At 33.7% G+C, this 22,255-nt stretch overlaps 4 protein-coding genes across 8 annotated transcripts in view; 3 read left to right on the plus strand and 1 right to left on the minus strand.

Annotated features, from left to right (window-relative positions):
• The window catches only part of LOC139778649 (uncharacterized), a 38,099-nt gene extending 28,129 nt beyond the window's left edge, over positions 1 to 9,970 (plus strand). The window contains exon 2 of the mRNA XM_071716741.1: positions 6,479 to 9,970. Within this exon, the coding sequence (XP_071572842.1) occupies positions 6,479 to 6,730 (252 nt within the window). The 3' untranslated portion in view covers positions 6,731 to 9,970. The remainder of the gene's footprint in view (positions 1 to 6,478) is intronic.
• A 70-nt stretch (positions 9,971 to 10,040) lies between these two features.
• On the minus strand, positions 10,041 to 12,333 carry LOC139778545 (threonylcarbamoyladenosine tRNA methylthiotransferase). Of its 2 annotated transcripts, none has more exons than XM_071716551.1 (3): positions 12,228 to 12,333; positions 11,651 to 12,097; positions 10,041 to 11,337 (listed from the first exon to the last, which is right to left on the minus strand). In XM_071716551.1, the coding sequence occupies exons 2-3, from the start codon at positions 12,049 to 12,051 to the stop codon at positions 10,116 to 10,118; spliced, it is 1,623 nt and encodes a 540-aa protein (XP_071572652.1). In that variant the 5' UTR covers positions 12,052 to 12,097; positions 12,228 to 12,333; the 3' UTR covers positions 10,041 to 10,115. The 2 variants fall into 2 exon arrangements, with proteins under 2 accessions (XP_071572652.1, XP_071572731.1); XM_071716630.1 differs by having other exon boundaries at positions 12,298 to 12,316.
• A 1,943-nt stretch (positions 12,334 to 14,276) lies between these two features.
• Positions 14,277 to 17,254, plus strand: LOC139770908 (zinc carboxypeptidase-like). Of its 3 annotated transcripts, XM_071704444.1 has the most exons (8): positions 14,277 to 14,426; positions 14,714 to 14,762; positions 14,926 to 15,083; positions 15,389 to 15,943; positions 16,041 to 16,128; positions 16,281 to 16,477; positions 16,730 to 16,811; positions 17,047 to 17,254. In XM_071704444.1, the coding sequence occupies exons 3-8, from the start codon at positions 14,931 to 14,933 to the stop codon at positions 17,229 to 17,231; spliced, it is 1,260 nt and encodes a 419-aa protein (XP_071560545.1). In that variant the 5' UTR covers positions 14,277 to 14,426; positions 14,714 to 14,762; positions 14,926 to 14,930; the 3' UTR covers positions 17,232 to 17,254. The 3 variants fall into 3 exon arrangements, with proteins under 3 accessions (XP_071560545.1, XP_071561370.1, XP_071559723.1); XM_071705269.1 differs by lacking the exon at positions 14,714 to 14,762 and having other exon boundaries at positions 14,813 to 15,083; XM_071703622.1 differs by lacking the exon at positions 14,714 to 14,762.
• A 979-nt stretch (positions 17,255 to 18,233) lies between these two features.
• LOC139772426 (zinc carboxypeptidase-like) lies at positions 18,234 to 21,879 on the plus strand. 2 transcript variants are annotated; one of them, XM_071706516.1, is made up of 8 exons: positions 18,234 to 18,389; positions 18,921 to 19,291; positions 19,585 to 20,154; positions 20,257 to 20,344; positions 20,508 to 20,707; positions 20,973 to 21,060; positions 21,298 to 21,476; positions 21,556 to 21,879. In XM_071706516.1, the coding sequence occupies exons 2-7, from the start codon at positions 19,142 to 19,144 to the stop codon at positions 21,465 to 21,467; spliced, it is 1,266 nt and encodes a 421-aa protein (XP_071562617.1). In that variant the 5' UTR covers positions 18,234 to 18,389; positions 18,921 to 19,141; the 3' UTR covers positions 21,468 to 21,476; positions 21,556 to 21,879. The 2 variants fall into 2 exon arrangements, with proteins under 2 accessions (XP_071562617.1, XP_071563448.1); XM_071707347.1 differs by having other exon boundaries at positions 21,298 to 21,431.
• Positions 21,880 to 22,255: the final 376 nt, after the last annotated feature.

The following is a 22,255-nucleotide window of genomic DNA, read 5'->3' on the forward strand; positions in this document are numbered from 1 at the left end:
AAGATGTCTTTGATAAAATTTGATAGTTAAATCACGCAAACATAATTAACCGATCTGTAATATTCCGTGTAATAAAAATGAACGATCGATAAACGCATCTCGAGAAATTAGCCTTTGTCATATTTGATCGAACTTCGCGAAATGTGATTTAATTAAAAATTGCTTTTCGCGGATTCTTTTCGTTTTCTGTATATTATGAGGAACCTGTTTTCATTCCTGCTTGAGATATAAGTCCGCCGGGAAAGGCCGCAAGCGTGAATCATTTTCACGGGCTAGACGCATCGACCGAATTTCTCGACGTCTCTTTAAGTCTCTCGTCAAGGAGGCGGCCTTTCGAGGTCGTCTTCAATCTGAATTCGTGACGCGATAGAGTAATTGGGCAATCACAAAAGCGGTGTGTCACGAGGTCGAGGTACCTGTACGTCGCACTACGCTTTATTGGCAATTTTTGCGCGCAATGATGCGTAACAACTTCCTTTGTTAAGTAATGGCTATCGAAGCGAAGAGATGCGTGCGACTCTTCGAGAGTGTGAGCTCGATCGCGGGAAGAGAAGAAGCTAGCTGCGAGACCTTGTTAAACGATAAAAGGAGAATGCGACGTGCACGTATTCGCGGACAAAAAAGGGCTTAACATTCTTACAGAGTTAGAATGCCTTCAGGGTATTCAGGGTTAAAGTAACCTGCTTTATCGTACGTACCTCCTTTTACGTCGCGCGACCCTTGCGCATCTAACTGCTGCTCGCAATAAGCCACGGCAACTCGTTACCGTCGCACATCTTTACACAACTGCGATAAATGTGTATACTGCATTAAGCAACATGATTTAGTCTCATCAATTATTCATGAATTTGATGGATAACCGACGTATAGATCTTATTAATGAATCTTTTCCGAATAGCAAAAATCTTTTTTCTCGCTACTCCCAGTCCGATTTTGCCATTTTCTTGCAGAATTTCCTGACGGTTTATTAATTTAATCTCTACCATTTTCATAAGTTAATAAACAGTAGTCTACAATTGGCGTATATCACGAGATTACGATTGTATCGGAGGGAAGGGGGAATTATAATTGTTTCGCTACACTACTACACTTTAGGAATTATCGGTATGTTGTTATTCACGATCATCAACCGTGGCTCGCCGAGAATGCGGACTTACAATCGCTATCGCATCATTGTACTCGCGATGCCTTTATCTCAGTGGCAATAAACAATCGCCATTTATACAATAATCGTTTTATTATTATATCTTTTAATGTGCATTCTTGTGGACTATCACGGATTTATTGATTATAGCAGAAAATTAATAATCTTTGTAACACTTATATATCTTTAATACTTTCCGTTATATAATTGTCTTGTTATTAGAAATTCTAGCAGTTAGCGACGATAATATTTCTCATATTAACAAACTTTATTACGAAACCTAGAAAGGTGTAGCGTGCGGCTACACCACGTCGAAATCTATTAAAATTTTCAGAATGAAAAGGAGAAAAGGCCGAGAGCACGAGGTCCAGACTCGATCGAGTGTAAACGAGGAAACCGGCATATACTTGAAAAGATCTAGTCGGCCGAGAGATAATTCGGCAGAATCGGAGTTCACCGTAATTCAATACGCAGTATGCTTAATGAAGATATCGAATTACGGGCACACCTTAATTCGATCCGATGGGCGAAGGGACGCGGATAAATGGTTCGAATTTGTCAAGATGCCCGGCTGCAGAATTCCACGCAATCGCTCGATCAAAGATATTAGCATCATAATCGATCCCATTTGCTAAAAACGTCGGTGTTGGGTAAATAAATTCTATGAAACATTAATTTGATGGCGAGTGAACTTCTGTAAAACATCGCATAGCGATGCCGATTTGTCTTCTTACAGAATGCTATTGATTTACTTATCAGTTTCATTTATCGTTCAGAAATCGACTACTTAATTAATATTGAACATTAATATTACCGTGACTCTTGCCATTTTCTAAAAACATCTTTATACTATTATTTTCGCGTGAATTGATTCTTTTAAAATTTAAATTATATTTCCAGTTTTAATACTTAGTCATGCATCCAATCTGAAATTGATCGATTAATAATAATTTATTTAATTTGACATCGCTGTTTCGGTGACTAACAGAAATCATTAACATCACAATCGTCGATTCCCAAAATATTCTCAAACTGAGCTTGCAGATAAATTATATTTCGATTATTTTTCAATCTATGTGAATCTTATTTAAAAAAAAATTGTATATAGCAGTGCTACTGGTCATCCGATTGTTATCAATTTTATGATCTTTCGATCGTAGCGTCTCGATCAAAAATGATTTGTCAAACGAATAATGGATACCTACTACTTAATTGGGTAGTGAATCGAATAAAGAATGCTAGCAGATAAAAAACAATTATGGACATAGTCAACTAAAAAAAAATTCTGTATTGTGAAACAATTATAAATTATTGTCTCATGATTTCTTTTTGCATGTGCACCCGTTTAAAATTTTCAACCAAGAGAGATCAATCGTTATCAACTTCTACATTTTCGGGTACGCCTCTAGGTATATCCGGTTGCCGAGCAGCAAAGGGAAATGGATAAAATATCAAAGACTGCTTTGTTGTAGCAGTTATAGCAAGAAAGTGTCGCGCTGCGATCGCGCGACATTTTCTTGCTACAACGCACTCGCAGATAACACACTGATATTTTACAACACTTCCTCTTCTCGTTATTTTTTTTATATATTTTCCAAAAAATTAAAGGTTTTATTTATTCACACATTTTATTAATTCGAAAATAAGTGATCTTGTTTTTTATCGTCGATAGATTGAAAATTTTGGTATATTATTTTCATGTACGAATTTTTGAAGTTGAATTACAACTATGTTGCAAATGAATTTTGTAAAACGTGAACCTTCCGAGTACCCAGCGTTAAAATCGTGGTTCGACCCGCACCGATTCGTGGGAATTTTTCTCTCCGTGCTACAAAGTGCTGAGCAAACGCAGTCCACAAGAATAGTAGTGTGTGGTCGTAATGGAACACAGACAAACGGTTTTCTTCGTGAGGATCGGTGAACCTTTCATATTCATGTGGGAGATACAGGGTTACTCGGGCCATCTGCTACATTGTGGCAGTCCCGCCGGACCACTAGGGGCCCTGTCCGCTTCTACATTTCCTCATTAGGTTGCTACGGACGCAACTATGCTGCTAAGATCGGTCTACAGCTATTAATAAAAGCGGCTCTTACGAAATAACAAATATTCAGAATAATATTTCACGACAGTCTGGCAGGGTCTTTAATGACGGTCTTCACACAAAGTTGCAATTAAATTCGTTAACTGGATAGTGAACAAAAAATATAGAGCCAATTTTTTAAAGCTAAAAATAAGTTTATGATATTATTATTATTATATTCTCCAAACTATATTGAAAATTATATATTAATTATGTAAACTTTTTTGCATTTTTATGGAAAATAAATGTTTTAATCTAGTTGTGAGCAAGAGTTAAATGAAAATCATGAAGAGAAATGTAGAGAAATATTTTTAGTATATCACATTGTTGCATCAACCAGATGTTCGCTACACGAAGTCCCACCGGAAATCATATGTCATCGACTTAAATCGCTAGGAGATGATATTGATATCTCAAAGCAAACTCACCAATATTATGTTATGTTTTAAAAGTGAAAAAGTTCGTTATCTTTAAACGCATTTTCTAGTTTTGCTTCTAAGCGGAAAAATAATTTTAATTGTGCTCTTTACAAGCTCTATTCATATTACTGTAAATTCTTAACAATTACAATTTTTTATCGTCGAAATAAGTTAATCTAAAGGATAAATTTAATGTGCAATCCGAAAGAAAGAAATTGTTTAAATAATTTGAAAATTTTCTTCTTTATATACGTAGAATTATGAAAAATTAAAAAAACACATTATTAATGGCAGGATGTTATGATCAACTTCCTGTTACGTTTGGTCGGCTCCTCTTCTGGAATTTAAAATATTGGGGTATTACATTAATATTAAAATGATGCCACTCTGTGTAGATTTTTTAGAGGCAGTTGTGTTAGTAATAGTTCTCGGAAAAATCGAGATGTGTGGCATAGGAATAGTCTCAGACCAGTTTCTACATTGTGTGCTTAGGATCCCAACCGAATCCCAACGACCACTGCGTTCAGATGTGACGAAGGAAAAGCGATGGAAAAGATTCTTTTGTCTATTTGAATTGCGTTTATTTAAAAATCATTTTCTCAAATTCTTTAAATATTACTATTATAATAATATTAAGAAACGATAGCTAAAATCTTTATCTTTAATATTCTTAAAGTAAATTTTTATAAAAATTACACAATATATATAGTGTCTGTACATTATTAAATTGCACAATTCATCGCGTCCGGAATAATCAAATTTAAATATCAACTAATTATAGATAAATCACTAATAAATAAGAAATAAAATAATTTTTTATATACATGTTGTGTCGGCATCGCTACAAATGTGAAAGAGGCCAATGTTAAGATATAATTATACGATAAACAGTCTTTTATTCCATAAACGAATCGTTGCGTTTCCCTGGTAGATATCTTTGTCGGATCATTCATATGCGCCCCTCGAATCAGCTGCTACATTGTTGCCCTGCCTTAATCTTATATCGTCAGTATTTCTCGAACCCAGTTGCGGTGGAGAACATGTAAGAATAGAAGAGAGCTTCCACATTGTCAATACATCTGCGTCAAATGCGCGCTTTTTCATATATCTGTTGTGTGTGTGTGTATATATATATACACTGTTTTTTTGTATATTCGAATAATTATACATATATTTAAATAATAGTATTTCGATATATATTTTGAAGAAAATGCCCGACTTTTTAATGAGAAAAGATGCCTTTATGTCAGTTATGGTGAACAGCTCGACATTCGTCTCGAGCGGATTCGCCTCATGCGGATTTTCTCACGCGTTCACTTATTAGCGATGCGCAGCGAGGAGACGATCACGAGACTGCAGAATAACGCGAGGATGACGATGCACTTTCTCTCCTTTGCATAAGCATTTAAGCGAAATTCTTATCTCGCTTAACGATGAAAGTTTTAATTTATTATTCTTACATTTATTTATTATTGAATTCTAGTGAACTTGGTGTTAAATCACGTATACATCGGATGATGAATTTATGTTAATGTTTCTCTCTTGTCTATGTTTCTCATTAGTCATTAATCCTTACTGCCGTTTTGATCTCATTAAAGTTGCAACGTTGAAACGCACTTGGATAAGTCGAGAGGAGCAAGAAACGCATGCTCGAGTTTCTTTTGTCGTCTACCTAGTCTCCGGACTGAAAGTTACGCGATAGTTCTTCTTATCAAAGTTCTAAGAAAGACGGTTCAAAAGTATCGGCTGCCGCCGGACAATTTGCGCTCTCAGCTCCGTCAACTGTATACACGATCGAAAACTTTGTACGTTCTATCTGCGTTTTATCTGTCACGCATATACATATATTCGCTCAATAATAACAACAGTAGTAGCTGCAAATAGTAATAAAATTTGCAATTCTTTTTGAAAATCTTTTAACAGAGTTAAATATGAGATATGAGAGCTTAAAAGCGAGATATGTACATCAAAGACAATATTTGTTGGTAAATATATATCTACATATTAATATTATATATTAAATTTTTAAAATAATTCAAAAATGAATTTAAAGAGTATAACGACACTACTTTTTACTATAAAATAGAGGAAAGTTTTTTCTAATCTATTATTAAAGTCACTTATATATATTCTTAAAATTTGTAGAATATCTTCAATTTTTGAAAAATTAATGATTGCTAAAATATATAGTGATAAGTGAACTGAAAAATCAACACCTTTTTACAGAGTTTTATTTTTTCCATTCTTATCGAGTTTTAATCTTTATGTCTCATTTTTCGGAAGACGTTCGTACGCGTGTAACTTAATTCTCTTAGACCGTATATTGGGATCACGCTTCGTCGCATCCTTCGCCTCGCGTTAACGCAATTTAAGTCACGATCGGTGAGCAGGTGCATATCGGCGCAACTAATCTTATTAATTATTACTCAAAAGGTGGGGAAGCGTCGCTTCCTGCTGTTTTATCACTCATAAACATAACTTATGTCACGTAAGCCAGTGTGTTTCTATGATGTAAAACATTTAACAGAAGATTAGTCGAATGTCTTTTGAGGATCCTGACTCCATAAATCATAGCTTTTAAATCATCATTTTAAATCGATATATTGTTACTTAAGACTTTTTATTTTTACGTAAAAATTTGGATTTGCTTACGTACAAAAATAGCAAGTTTTTAATTGCTTAATAATTGCTCCATAATAATAATAGTTTCTTAATATAATAATCACATTTATCTATTAATAATTAGTTATTAAATATAATCCAATAATAATTAATAATCAATCTATGTTGACGATTTTTCCAACTATTGTTCACAATTTTCTCCCTTGTTTCAGGCTAGTCGTACGCTCGCAAATGGCGAGTACCTGCTACCGTGCCCAAGGTGCAGCTTTCCCTGTCACGTGGATAGCGAGAAAAATGTGGGTGCCTGCTCGAGGCAGGGCTGCTCCATCGAGTTCTGCATCTCGTGCTCGTCGAAGCCACACGCGGGCCCATGCAAGACGCCCTTACTAGCCACCCCGACGAAGCGCAACAAACGCCTGATCGTCGGCTCGAGGCAGAGCAAACGGAATCTGCGACGACTGTAAATCGATTCCTCTTCCCTCGGTCGATCCGCGTTCCGATCGTTCGCGAGGAGAGAAGAACTAGTCTAGCTACGGAGTCGCGTCAACTCTATCGAGAAAGGGAACAAACGTGTATTATAGACAAGATATATATATATATACCGTAAACGAAAGTCAAAAGCGATTTTATAGCCTAATTTGAAAGATAAATTAATATTTTAGTAATTAACTTTCCCCGATTAGGATATGGAATGCGAAACTGATACGACGTTATCGTTTGCGTATCGAGACGAATTCGGTTGCACACCGTAGCGATACGACACATCTTCATAGCTCGAGAAATGCCCTGAGGGTGCTTTCGTATAGCATATTAACCTACGAGGTGGCATAAGCGTATTTAACCGCCGTAAATGCCGCTTATGAATGATTTTTAAACGTCGTAAAATCCACGAACGCCATAATTAGCCCCGATCCGTCGACACCACGAGGAGGCTTGATGCCGAAGTACGGCTTAAATCTCCCGAACGACATCGGCGGATGCGCAACCGAATCCTTCTCCAGTCCTCCTCCTCCTCCTCCTCGTCGATCTTCGGAGTAAGTTCCGCCCCGAGCGGTGCAACTGAACGAAGGAGAACGAAAGAGATAGAAGGGGGCGAGAGAACGAGAGGCTAGCGGTCAGGGGGAGAGCGTACCCCTCGGCGGAGCACGGAGAGAAAAGAAGAAAATGCGAATGCGGGAGGGAAGGGAGAAATGAGAAGCCATAAAGGCAACGGTCGTAAAACCACGTAAGGTACCGGCGAAACACTTTGCGTCGCCCGGATATTCCGCTTTTTACCCGGGCGCTCTCGGTATCTTAATGAAGACGGGGAGAGAGTCGGTCGAGGGCCCGCGCGCGTTTCTGCGGCCAGGGCTTGTCCGCAGAACCGCTCTTTCTCCCTCCCTCCCTCTTTCTCTCACGGGAATCGTAAAACACAGCAACCGCCGGGACGGTCGCGAACTCTGATGTCCGTCGAGATGCGAACGAGACGAATTCTTTCTCATTCGTCTAACGACACGGTACGGCTTACCTTTCTCACGTGTAAACGTTAGAAACATAGTTTCTATTCCTTCGGACGGACGTTTTGTTGCTCCTTCAACCCCCTGCTCAACAGGACATGAGCAGTTTAATTAATCCTTGCTCTTAACGGAACATTTAATACTGAATTCGCGAAAGAAAGGGTGAGAATGGGACGGATTTTGATAAAGTCTTGAAACATGACTCTATTTTTTGTCATATACGATATTCATAGCAAATGAGAAAGATTAGAGTGACAAGTTAAATATGTATCCTCTAAAATCCCAAATTTACAGCGTGATCTCACGTATCACTCTTTCTTTTGTATGCCGAGTAGATATTAAAATTACATTTTACAAGAGTCCACGTTCTCTTCTCTCTTCGACGCGAATCTGTAACCGTACTCTCGCTCGATTCGCTCAATAAGTATTATTGAAATTGCACGGAAACAGATAATAGATACAAGTGTGCGAGAAGTAAAGGAAACAGTGCCAGAATAGGAAGCGACTGTTGGAAAAAATGTGGATGGTTATATAATTGGCAAGGGAATTGTTATCCCGCAATAATATGAGTAGTACATATTTTAATAATTTCGTTTTACGTTATCTGATGAACCAATGAAGAAAAGAGATTTTACGAGAGAACGAGAAATTTGATGTCACAGGAAATAAAAGATTCTCTTTGCTCTGCACTTTCTGGATGTCAGAAGCCGGTACAAAGAATTCTACACTTGTGCCATGATTAAGTTCGCGCCATAATAATTGCCATATTTTAAAAACTGACATAATTACAAGGGAGAAAGAAACGAGCACGCGTTTCGGCATCTTTCGTCCTCGAGTAAAATCCTCAATAAGGTGCCATATCATATTCGTTTTATTCTATTTCCTTTTCTTTTTTTTTTCGTTCGTGCATCTTTTAATCCAAGTCTGTCTAAACGTTTTCGTGTCTTTTAAAAGTAGCGTTAGTTCGTCCCGTGTTTGTACTCTTATTTTTATACCGGTGTATGCGAAAAAAGACTGCATGTAAATAACCGAGAGTGATAGTAATATATTTTGTATTTCGTGTAAGCGCGCGGCAAAGTCTCGTGATCGGTATTTTATTTGCACTATGTTCTTGTTAAAATGATAATACGTTTATTATATTATATGATTAATGATGTCTCTCTTCACAGGTTACTGTGCGGTCTTTATAAAAAAAATTTGACCGATAAATTTTAATTATTTCAGTTTTATTTTTAATTTAATAATTATTTTTTTATAAGTGGCAAAAGAAACAAATTTTATCATTCTATTTTTTTCATTTAAATTTTTGCTCTCTTGTGCTCTCTAAAAAAAAAATAGATATAGAAGTTATTCGTTACCACGATACCCACGAAATAATTCAAATGAGAACATTCTATTAATAATATCACGATTTATACGAACAAAAGGGATATTCATTAGAACCTTTTAAATTATTTATATTGGATATTTTTTTTAACTTTTTATTGGTATTATCTAAATTAAAATTTGATATTTTAATTGGAAGACTCGAATATCATTATTTTACATAATTTCAAATTTAACTAATATATAATATACTGAATTAATTTATATCGATTCGCCAGCTCGTCTGCGTCATTAAGTTATAACATTTCAACAAAAGAAAATCCAGTTTTTCTTTCGATACGTAATTACAATTTACATAGATTAGTACAACGAAGAACTGAGTAATCGGTTTCGATGCTCCAATTCATACAAGCAATATTCCGTTTGGTATCTTCAAACAATGATCCATGAGCTTTAATACTCAGGAGATATTTTGGCAGGAATCCGATGCATTCTTTAGTCTAAGTTATATTTAAAAAGAAAATCTTTAGCCATGAGGAAGTGATACCAAATAAAGTGCCTCAATATGTAATAAGAAAAATATTGATATTTTTATAAAAGCGAACATATTTTCATGTTTAGTATGTAAGTTTTTTAAAGCATTTGCTCGAAGATATTCTTCAACAAAACGCAAGAATGCTCAATACTCCCCTCCGCATTATTTAGATATTATTATTATATTTTATATTTGAAGAATTTCGAATTCCTACGTTAGAAACAACTTTAAAAAATGCGTCTAGAAGTGCCGAAGAATTATAGCAAATATGTATTAATTGAATGTTGTAAGCCCTTTCAGGGTAGGTTCCTGTATTGTCAATTAAATATAGTATTTTTTTCGCGTAATCGCGTGTGTTCTTTTTTTATCTAAAACTAATGATAGGCTTATATTAACTTTAAATAAATATTCATTCCATTGCAGATATAAAATTATAATTTATAGCAGTGTGTTTACATAATCAATTTGCAGAATGTTGTATAAATTATTTATCTAAGTCAGAAATTTCCATAATACTCTGAATATCATAGCTAAGAAGATCATAATCGTCACTATTCCATATTTCGACGGCTTTATTTCGTATAGTACTCTGAAAATTTCGTATACTCGTGGTACAGGAGATCTTAGTACCGGAGACACACCTTTACCGATCGGTTCTCCTTTCATAGAGAACTTCGTCGCTTCTGTAATCTTTACGTCGACCATTTTTCCCATGTACTCCTGCTTCATAGGAATTAACACCTGTTCGTAGAATTTGTTATGGCCAACGTAATGCTGCTTATCGTGCGATACCTCCGTCACTAGCACCTTCTGCATCAGTCCCACTTTGTGCCCGTATGGCTCGTACGACTGGAAGAATTCCGACAGCCTTTTGGTTCTCGTCTTTACTTTCTGCGCGGGTACCTTCGGCATCCTGGCGGCAGGCGTGCCGGGTCGGGAAAAGAACTGATTGATGAAGAGACTTGGAAACTTGTACTTCTGACAGAGCGTCATCGTCTCCTCGAAATCCGCTTCCGTTTCCGTAGGAAAGCCGCATATGATATCCGTGGCGATAGTCAGACCGGGCACTCGCTTACTCAGAAAGTTCACCACGTGCTCGAATTCGGCGCGCGTGTATTCTCGCTTCATGTCAACCAGCACCTGGTCACTGCCGGACTGCACTGGAATATGTAGAAAGCTATAGACTTTGGGATGCTGCAGGATCTTGGCCATTTCGTCCAAATGCTCCAGGATGTACGGTGGATTGGTCATACCGACGCGCATCATGCAACCGTCGGGGATCACGTCCACCAATTGCCACAGCAGTTCCGGCAGGCTGGTGCCAATGTCTCTGCCGTAAGCGCCTGTATCCTCAGACGTGAGCCACAACTCGCACACACCCTCCTCGAAAGCCTGCTTGGCCCGCTCGACTATCTGCTCCGGTGGATAACTACCCAGCTCACCTCGCGCATGCTTCGTCTTGCAGTAAGTGCACTGATTCAAGCAGCCCGTGTTAATGGCTATAATCTCGATGAGCGGATTCCGGCGCACCTTTGGAAGACTCAGCGAAGCACCGCCTGTCTTCTTACCAGAATCCTTCTTCTGCTGTAAGAACCTGACTGTATTTCCTTTCAAGGTTTCTTCCACGACTTCTACCACTCGATCAATTTGCTGCACTCCAATCACACTCAGTCCCTGAAGGAAGGAAGATTTTGGAGCACCTTGCGGCACACATCTGTAAGATACAAATGAAATATTTGCTTAGAATTTTGGACCGGCTCTAAATAATTCTTAAAGTTGAGAAGAAAACTGTAAAATTCTATACATTCATTTTCAATTCAATACAAGTATTAGATAAAATAGTGATATAAGTCTGTTTTCTATTGCTAGTTCTGACTGTTGATGGTTCAGGATCTTTTCCTTTTAATGTGGAGTAAAAAAAATAAAGTCTGAACTAGTACAGCCAAGTTCGGCAATAGAAAACAGACCCTATATCACAATGCGTTATCAAATTATTGTTCCGTTATTATGGCTGTACAGCTACATACCCAGCGACTACGACATGCTTGCCGATCTTCTTCCCATGCTCGATTTCATTCCTGAATTGATCTTCCGCGGGACTCTTGACAGTGCAAGAATTCAAAAGCCACAAATCTGCCTTCAGTTTATCCTCGGTCAAATTGTACCCGTACGTCGCCAATTGACCGGCCATGTATTCGGTGTCCGAACTGTTGTGCGTGCATCCCCACGTCTTCACGTAGATCGACTGCGTGCCGGGTATTATACTAGACAGGATAGACGGCTGCGACACTTCTTCCCGCAGCTGCTTCTGTCGCTTCGGCCGTATCGTGATATGTTTCCGCGAGCTATACCTCTCCTTAGGCGTTATGTCCTGCGACGCGATTAAATCCTCGATGTCCTCGATAATATCCTCGCATGGAGCAGGCATGTTCGCCAAATGTAAAAATGATCTCTAAGAAGTTGTTTGCCGCAATCTTGAACAAAACGTGTCACGAAACAATTTGAGGTTAAGAGCACGTGATCTTTAAACTAATAAATTCAACACAAACTGTCGTTGAGACTTCTGGAAAATTATAACAAATAATAAAAATCTTAGGTTATTACATTGTTCAGTTATTGTTTATTCCTATTTCAAGTGTAAAAGGTAACGATTTTAAGAATAAAATTAGATTACGTTAGGTTAGGTTACTTGACAAAGTTTTGATGTGTGTTATACTGCCATCTAGGTGTACTTTCGTTTATTAGACAATAAATAAGAAGTTAGATTTTATCGCTAATCGATACAATTTATATATATATTATCAAAAGTACATTGAATTTTTCCGAGAAGTTTCTGAAACACAGTGATATTATTAAATTTAAATAGTCCGCTATCGTATCATACTTGATCATATTCTAACACTTTCCTAATTTATAAGAATATAAATATTCGAGATACCTAAAATATCGACGATTTATGATTTATCGGCATGTATTGATAATATAATCTTTTTATCCAGAAAACATGATGACGTATGAAATCATCTAAGAAACTTCTTGAACTTTTAGAAATGTCTTATGAAATTATTATGAAGATATTAAGATATCCATATATGAGACATTAAAACAGCGAAAGAAAATTATATGTTTTTTCTTAAATCTGCGACAGATAAATCTTTTAAGATTTTAACAAAAACGGTAAGAAATTGCATTGATAAAAAAAACTGTGCTTTTGAAAAATATTTATGACAAGAGGGAACTAATATTTCAGAAGTAAATACAATTTCAAGCAATGTATTTTTTTGTGGCTTTAGATAACTTTTTTGCATTAAACGCGCTTCCAAGTTGTTCGCTTTTAATAATTTATAATAATTTATATAATTTGATATCATATTATTTACAAATTTAATGTGATTAAATATTATAATAAGAATCAATGTAATGTTTGCGATTTCAGAGTCTTGACGCTGAGGTGGCAATTAGTGCTCTTAAACATATGTGCAATACCCAATATGAGATTGGCGAGACGTATGTATCCCTTAATTATCTAAAATAACTTACCGCTTTAAAAGTCTTTTTTTCCCCTGCCTCTTTATAATAGCATTAACATAATAAAAATAGATTTATAATAATGTCTTACTTTTTTCATATGTGTACCTGTAAAATTAAAATACTTACTATTGTATTTCATCAGATTAAAATAATTGCAATTTGAAAGATATATATGTATGTTGCTTCTTATATGTAATGTAAAATCATTTTTAGGGTTCTTGAGTGGTTCTAGCGTAGATTACGTCTTCCATGTTTTACATAAACCTGTCGTATTTCTCTACAAATTGCGCGATAAGGGTCAATACGGCTATTTGTTACCATCTGAGCAGATTATTATTCCGACTGATGGAGAGAGAGAGAGAAGAGACTCTAGATTATCTCTTATAGGTTTAACATTTCGTACAATATGAGATATGAATAAGTATGAAATAATTAAACACAAAATTTCTTATGTTATAGTACATAAATTTATTGTTATTGGTTATATATTTTTATTTGACAAATAATAGATATATTGCATGAAAAAATATTTTTATGTAATCTATCGATAAATGACAATAAAAGTTAAATGTTTTTCAATCATGATTTTTAATTATGTACAATGTTTTAAATTTCCTATGCTTTTATTATTATCATTAACAAAATTACCTGCACATATCTTGGAAAAAGTTTGATTTTCTTTTAGAATATTGTTTTTTGACATCCTTTGTCAGAATTAATTATTAAATATAATTTTCAATTTATTCATTTTAGTACTTAATTCTCGTTTAAATCAATTACTTTTAATCAGGAGTTCCTGTTTATAATAGACTAGGAGTGATAGAGCATTGAATTAAAATATATTAAAACAATTAATAGATATATTTTTATGTCACTTAAAGATAAAAGTTTTAATTTGTAATTCTTAAAAAAATCTGTAACAGATAAATCTTTCAAGATATTAACAAAAGAACAAAGAATATCGTATGTAAAACCGTTAGACATATTAGAATTAAAGACTTCGGAAACATAAAAACATTTCGACCAGGAACAGCTTATTCGTGTAAATATTTTTGTTTTGGGATGTTTCCCATGTCGAACGTTTCCTGGTCACCTTTTATACATTACTCCAATCAGTTGGAATTAGACCGTTGGAGAGCGTTGTCGACTTATTGGGAGAAGATTTGTACAACGTCTTATTCATCTTGCTGATTCTACTGACTTTTATTCAGCTAGATTTTGACTATCAGGCATTAGTCATTTTCAGCACAACGTGATATTTGGATTGAACAGGTTTGACCATAATTTTTCTCCTATAATAAATATTCTTCAGTTAAAGTCTGTCGAGAGAATTGAGCATGTATTTGATTTTTGTCGTGTATTATACATAACGGCAATGTTAAGCGCGTTTGTATATCCATTCTTATTAAATAACTTTAGTATATATCCAAAGCTATTACACATTGCTGTACACTATTGAAATCTTTATAGGCAAATTTTATTGCTACTTTCATATAATGTTTAAATACAATAAATTAAACTGCAATCAGTATACAAAATCACCCTTGTTTCGTATTTAGTAAACTGATGTATGCAAGAGGAAAGAAATTTTGAATCTAGCAATAGTGTGTGAGTGTGTAAATTTAACTTATATAATTACAATCTTATTAATTTAATAGGTAATAATAATTATTGATCATTAAAAGTTATTTCGCCAAAGTGGTGTAGAGCATTATAATATATAAAGGAATTCGCAATTTAAATTATAATTAAGAAATCTATTCTCATATAGCCATCATGTGGCCGATAATAATGTTGTGTATCGTGACCATGAGCATAGCTACTGTTGACAAGGTTAGCTACGAAGGTTACAAACTCTTTAGCATGGTCCCGAAAACAAACCGGCATATGAAGCTACTTAACGATTTGGAAGATGTGAGTGATGCCGAAGTAAGTAAACTTAGATAAAAATAAAAATTTAAATAAAAATAAAAATACAAACAGTTTGTATGCAAATTTCTTCTCCTATAAAGATATTAGTTTTGCACTAATTAATTAATATTTAAAATAGCAATTCTCATGCATTTTATATTATGTATCTGGAAACAAAATGAATTTCTTAGATATTCAAATTAATTTGCAAATCAAATGTCATGAAATAAAGAATATAAATCAGAAAAATGTTGATATTTTTTCAATAGATTTAAGATTAAGTTTCAGTTAAATAAAATTGCGAAAATTAATCTTATTTACAGAACAGCTTCTGGGAAGGACCAAGTGTGATAGACAGAGAAGTGCTTCTTATGGTACCGCCGCACAATTTGGATGGTTTTTACGAAATTATAGACGATTTCAATACTGGACGAATTTTGGATTGGGATAGCAACGATACCAGACTTTACTATGAAGTCAGAATGGACAATATCCAGGAAGTAATTGACGAGACGATCCCTCAGAATAAGTCGCAAGGCTTTGATTTTGAACAATATCATACTCTCGAAGAAATCTACGATAATCTGGAAGAGCTAGCCGAGAAGTATCCCAACCAAGTGCAGATCATCGTAGCCGGTAGAACATATGAAGGACGCGAGATCAAAGGCGTAAAGATAATCTCTGGTGAAGGGAAACGTGGAATCTTCATCGAGGGAGGCATTCATGCCAGGGAATGGATTTCGCCGGCGACTGTCATGTATATCCTGCATCAATTATTGACTAGTAATAATTCGTACGTGAGAGATGTAGCTGACAATAATAATTGGTTTATCTTCCCGGTATTCAATCCCGACGGATACGTGTTCTCGCATGTTAAGGTAAGATTTGTTTTATGATATTATACGGCGTTATCTATTATTGTTATTCTAATTATAATTTGAGATCATTTAGTAGGCTTTTTTTGATATTTTCTAGGATCGATTATGGAAAAAAAATCGCAAACCGTCCAGTGATATCTGCATTGGATCAGATCTCAATAGGAATTGGGATTTTCGCTGGAATTGTAAGTATTTTTTTAACGATTAGAACAGTATAATAAGTAATTGAATAAATAATTGAATTGAACTTTATCGAAAGTTCAGATTATTTTGGGATCTTCGAAATGCTAATCACATCAAGATTTATTAATGTAACATTGTAACTTGACATTCTCAGCTACTGGCTCTAGCAACAATCCTTGCGATGACGATTATCCCGGAAGTGAGCCATTCTCCGAAATAGAGATGAAAAGCATATTTGACTATATGGAATCCGAAATCGATTATTTTGATTCGTATATTTCGTTCCACAGTTTTTACCAACAATTGCTGTTTCCTATCACTACGGATTTATCTGACGCCTATTATCAAAATGTAAGAAAGTAAGAAATTGTATTAATAAAAAAGAGTGGTGCCTTTGAAAAATATTTATGACAAAAGGGAAATAATATTTTAGAAGCAAGTACAATTTTAAACAACGTATATTTGTGGCTTTAGAGATAACTTTTTCGCATTAAACGCACTTTCAAGTTGCTCGCCTTTATAATAGTTTATATAATTCGAAATTATATTATTTACACTGCAATGTGATAAAATATTGTAATAAGAATTATTGTGCGATTTCAGTATCTTCACGGTAAGGTGATAACTAATGCTCTTCAACGGAAGTACTATACCCAATATGAGATGGGAACAACTGACGAACATAGTATGTAAACCCTTAATTATCTAAAATAACTTACCGCTTTTAAAATCTTTTTTTTTCGTTTCTTTACAACAACATTAACATAATAAAAATAACTTTATAATAATGTCTTACTTTCTTTATATATGTACATGTAAAATTAAAATGCTTACTATCGTATTTCATCATATTAAAATAATTGTAATTTTGAAAGGTATATGTCGCTTCTTATATACATATAATGTAAAATTATTTCTAGGGTTGAGTGGTTCTAGCGTAGATTACCTCTTTCATGTTTTCCGCAAACCTATCGTATTTCTCTTCAAATTGCGCGATAAGGGCCAATACGGTTTCTTGTTACCGCCTGAGCAGATTATTCCGACTGGAGATGAGATACTAGATTCTCTTATTGCTGTAATGCTTTATAAAGGAACTTATGAATAAATAAGAAATAATTGAACACTGAATTTTTATTGTTGTAGTATATAAATCTATTGTTATTGTTATTGATTATATATTTTTATTTGACAAATAATAGATTTGTTGCATGAAGAAACATTTTTATATAATCTATCGATAAACGACAATAAAATCTTGTTATTATGTTTTTTAATTATGTACAATATTTCAAATTTCCTATGCTTTCATCATTGTTATTACCATATATAGAAAAACAATATTACTTTATGATTGTGATCGTAGTTGCCGCTCGGAAGGTAATCTACGAAAATTACAAAGTTTCTATGATCATCTCGTGTGAAAAGAACAGATTAAAATACTTTCAAGCTACAAATAGTAAAATAAAAGTATATACATTATTTGTAAACGGCGAATTATTTATAGAACCATCTTTTTGAAAGTTATTACTATGCTAATTTTTACGCTTACAACTGAAAGTTTAAAATCCATAATTGATGATTTATTAATTTTGTTGCATGTTTTTTGGGCATTTGTTCGTATTATAAGTATGCATATATGTATGTGCATATATATAGCTGCAGTTTTAGTTAAAAATGTTTTAAGTTTGAAATCTTTAGCCTAGTACGTCCAAAGATTGATTAACGGTTTTACGGACAATATTCTTTGTCAGTATCTTAAAATATTTATTTGTTGCAGATTTAAAAGAAACGTGTAACTTTCTTTCACATTTTAATGAAAGACCTTCAGTGTGAAGAGACAAGATAAAACAGCGAAAGAAAATTACGTTGTCTTTTTAAAATACTTTGCAACAGATAAATATTTCAAGATATTAAAAAAGGAACAAAGAATATTGACTGTTAAATCGTTAGACAACTGTTAGACATATTAAAATTAAAGATTTTGGAAACATAAATACATTTTGAGCGCGAACAGTATATACACGTAAATATTTTTGTTTTGGAATGTTACCCGCGTCGGACGTTTCCTGGTCGGCTTTTACACATTACTGCAATCGATCATTTTGAATCAAATCGTTAGAGATCGTCGTCGATTTTTGAGGAGAAGACAATTACAACCGTGTTTTACCCATCGTGCTTGTTCTACTGATTTTTGCTCTCAGGCTAGATTTTGGCTCTCGGGCATTAGTCATTTCTAGCACAACGTAATATTTGAATTGAGCAGGTTTGACCATGATTTTTCTCTTATAATGAATATTCTTAAGTTAAAGTCTGTCGAGAACTGAGCATGTATTCGATTTGTCGTGCATTATACATAACGATAATATTAAGCGCATTTGTATCCATTCCTATTAAATATTTTTAGTACATATCTATTGTTTTTACATATTGCTATACACTATTAAAATCTTTGTGGGTAAATATTGCTACGAAGCAAAGAAGTGATCGTTTCGTGAATACGCATTATCATTTGTCTGACATATACATATATATGTATAATTCTTTCGAAATATATGTTAAAGTTAGACATTGATAATGCGTATTTACGAAATGACAATTTTCTTGCTGCATAGCACAGCGAGTTTCTTTCAAAAAATATATAACAGTATATCATAAAATATTGCAATATAACATAGTACAACACAAATTGTTATAACGAGAGCAATAATATTGTTAACGTATCTTTTATATAATGTTTAAATACAATGAATTAAACTGTAATCGTTATACAAAAATACTCTTGTTTCATATTCAGTAAACTGGTGTATGCAGGAGGAAGGAAATTTTGAATCCAGAATTTGTATGTAAATGTGAATTTAACTTATATGATTAAATTTCGCAATTTTATTTAATTTACTTAATGGGTAATAATAATTATTGATAATTACGTTATTTTGCCAAAGTGGTGTGGAGCATTATAATCTCGAGGAATATTCGCAATTCAAATTATAAGAAATCTATTCTTATATAGCCATCATGAGGATAATAATGTTATGTATCGTGACCATGGGCATAGCTACCGCAGACAAGGTTAGCTACGAAGGTTACAAACTCTTCAGCATGATCCCGAAAACATTCACGCAATTGATGCTACTTAAAAAATTCAAAGAGATGGGTGACGCCGAAGTAAGTATAGACCATTTAAATAAATTAAGATAAAGATACGCACAGGTCACTTGCAAATTATATTAGTTTTGCACTATTTATTTTTGTCAGTTAATATTTAAAATAGCAATTCTCATGCATTTTATATTATGTATCTAGAAACAACCAAATTAATTTCTTAGATATTCAAAATAACTCGCAAATTAAATGTCATAAAATAAAGAATATAAATCAGAAATATGTCGATATTTTTTCAACAGATTTAAAATTAAGTTTCAGTTAAGTAAAACTGCGAAAATCAATCTTATTTACAGTATAGCTTCTGGCAAGAACCAAATTTGATAGACGGAGAAGTGTTTCTTATGGTACCGCCGCGCAATTTGGATCAATTTTACAAAATGATAGAAGGTTTCAAAGTACCAATTACGGACGAGGACGAGTATGGCCTTTGGGACGATTTCAATTTGAACTTTGAAGTCAGAATTGACAATATTCAGAAATTAATCGACGACACGACTACTCCTCAGAATAAATCGCAAGGCTTCGATTTTAAACAATATCATACTCTCGAAGAAATCTACGATAATCTGGAAGAGCTGGCCAAGAAGTATCCCAACAAAGTGCAAGTTGTTGTAGGCGGCAGAACATATGAAGGACGCGAGATCAAAGGCGTAAAGATAATCTCTGGTGATGAGAAACCTGGAATCTTTATAGAGGGAGGCATTCATGCTAGGGAATGGATTTCGCCGGCGACTGTCATGTACATCCTGCATCAATTATTGACCTGCAGCGAAGATTCAGATGTGAGATATTTGGCTGACACTTACAATTGGTTCATTTTCCCAGTATTCAATCCCGACGGATACGTGTTCTCGCATGTTAAGGTAAGATTTGTTTTATGATATTATACGGCGTTATCTATTATTGTTATTCTAATTATAAATTGAGATCATTTTCATGAGTAGGCTTTCTTTGATATTTTCTAGGATCGATTATGGAAAAAAAATCGCAAACCGTCCAGTGATATCTGCATTGGATCGGATCTCAATAGGAATTGGGATTTTTGCTGGAATAGTAAGTATTTTTTTAACGAATAGAAGAGTAATAAATAATAGAGAGAGAGAGAGAGTAATAAATAGTAGAAAAACGTTATCGAGAGTTCAGATTATTTTGAAAGCTTTGAAACGCTAATCATAATAATATTTATCAATGTAACATTGTAACTTAACTTTCTCAGCTACTGGCACCAGCAACAATCCTTGCGATCCAGATTACCCCGGAAGTGAGCCATTTTCTGAAATAGAGACGAAAAGCATATTTGAATATATGAAATCCAATGTCCGTCATTTTGATTCGTATATTTCGTTCCATGGTTTTTCCCAGCAATTGATGTTTCCTTCCGGTCGTATGGATTTTCATGACTCCTATGAGAACTTGGTAAGAAATTACATGGTGCATAAGAGTGGTGCCTTTGAAAAGTATTTATGATAAAAGGGATATAATATTTCAGAAGCAAATACACCTTCAAGCAATGTATTTTTGTGACTTTATATAACTTTTTCGCATTAAACGCGCTTTCAAATTGTTTGCTCTTATAATAATTTATATAATTCGAAATTATATTATTTGCAAATTTAATGTTATAATTAAATATTGTAATTAAATATTGTAATGAGAATCAATGTAATGTTTTTGATTTCAGCATCGTGATGATAATATAGTAATTTATAAAGCTCTTAAAAAGAGGTACAATACCCGATATGAGATTGGAAGTATTAACGATTTCTACCGTATGTAAACCCTTAATTATCTAAAATAATTTACAGCTTTAAAAATTTATTTTCTCTCGTTTCTTCATAACAACGTTAACATAATAAAAATAACTTTATAACAATGTCTCATATTTTTCACATACGTACATGTAAAATTAAAATGTTTACTATCGTATTTCATCAGATTAAAATAATTGTAATTTGAAAAATATGTATGTGTTGATTCTTATACATGTAATATAAAACCATTTCTAGAGTTGAGTGGTTCTAGCGTAGATTACGTCTACCATGTTTTCCGTAAACCTATCGTATTTCTCTACAAATTGCGCGATAAAGGTCGATACGGCTTCTTGTTACCGCCTGAGCAGATTATTCCGACTGGAGAAGAGGTTCTAGATTCTCTTATAGCTTTATTTTTAACATAAGATGGATAAGTAAGAAATAATTAAACACATAATTCTTATTATTATTATATATAAATTTATTGTTATTGATTTATTGTTATTGTTACAGAACTAACGATATCCAAAAACTAATCGACGACACGACCTCTGAGAATAAATTGCAAGGCTTTGATTTTACTAACTAAGCAGATTATCCGGACTAGAGATGAAACTCTAGATTCTCTTGTAGCTTTATTTACTACATTGTCACGTGGATATGCAAAAAATGATTAAACGTTAAAATTTTTAAATATATTTATATATTTTTTTACTATCTTTAAATTAAAGTTAAATATTTATATATATTTTTACTATTACATATTTTTATTTGACAAATGACACATATTACATATCCGTGTAATCTTGATAACAAATAAATTTTGATATTACGTTTTTTAGTTATGTACAATGTTCCAAATTTCCTATGCTCTCATCATTGTTATTAGCAAAATTATTTGCATACAGATATCTTTGGAAAATTTTTATTTAATTTTTACAATATTGTTTTTTGACATCTTTTGTGAAAGTAATCATTAAATATAATTTTAAAACATATAATTTATTTATTCTAGTACTCAATAATTAATTTTCATTTAAATCAGTGGCTTTTAGTCGACAACTGTTCTCGTTTACAATAAGTTAGAAGCCATCGTCACACATATAATAATCTTCAAATTATTTAGATTATTATAACAATATATAAAAGCCATTGTTTCTAAGAATATGTCAAAATTGTTTATAGTTATAAAACGTAAACACATAGATTAATA

This window comes from Temnothorax nylanderi, unplaced genomic scaffold (assembly GCF_030848795.1).
Source record: "Temnothorax nylanderi isolate EJ_2023f unplaced genomic scaffold, tnyl_v1.0 TNYL_tig0001_pilon, whole genome shotgun sequence".
NCBI classification, from domain to species: Eukaryota; Metazoa; Arthropoda; class Insecta; order Hymenoptera; family Formicidae; genus Temnothorax; species Temnothorax nylanderi.

Excerpts from the sequence above, each read along its gene's own strand:
- LOC139772426 (XM_071706516.1), top strand. The coding sequence starts at position 19,142 with ATGAGGATAATAATGTTATGTATCGTGACCATGGGCATAGCTACCGCA. Across the intron at positions 20,155-20,256 it reads ACGTGTTCTCGCATGTTAAG|GATCGATTATGGAAAAAAAA; the intron begins GTAAGATTTGTT and ends GATATTTTCTAG. Across the intron at positions 20,345-20,507 it reads TTGGGATTTTTGCTGGAATA|CTACTGGCACCAGCAACAAT; the intron begins GTAAGTATTTTT and ends TAACTTTCTCAG.
- LOC139778545 (XM_071716551.1), bottom strand. The coding sequence starts at position 12,051 with ATGCCTGCTCCATGCGAGGATATTATCGAGGACATCGAGGATTTAATC. Across the intron at positions 11,338-11,650 it reads AAGCATGTCGTAGTCGCTGG|ATGTGTGCCGCAAGGTGCTC; the intron begins GTATGTAGCTGT and ends TGTATCTTACAG.
- LOC139770908 (XM_071704444.1), top strand. The coding sequence starts at position 14,931 with ATGTGGCCGATAATAATGTTGTGTATCGTGACCATGAGCATAGCTACT. Across the intron at positions 16,129-16,280 it reads TTGGGATTTTCGCTGGAATT|CTACTGGCTCTAGCAACAAT; the intron begins GTAAGTATTTTT and ends TGACATTCTCAG. Across the intron at positions 16,812-17,046 it reads GGGAACAACTGACGAACATA|GGTTGAGTGGTTCTAGCGTA; the intron begins GTATGTAAACCC and ends AATTATTTCTAG.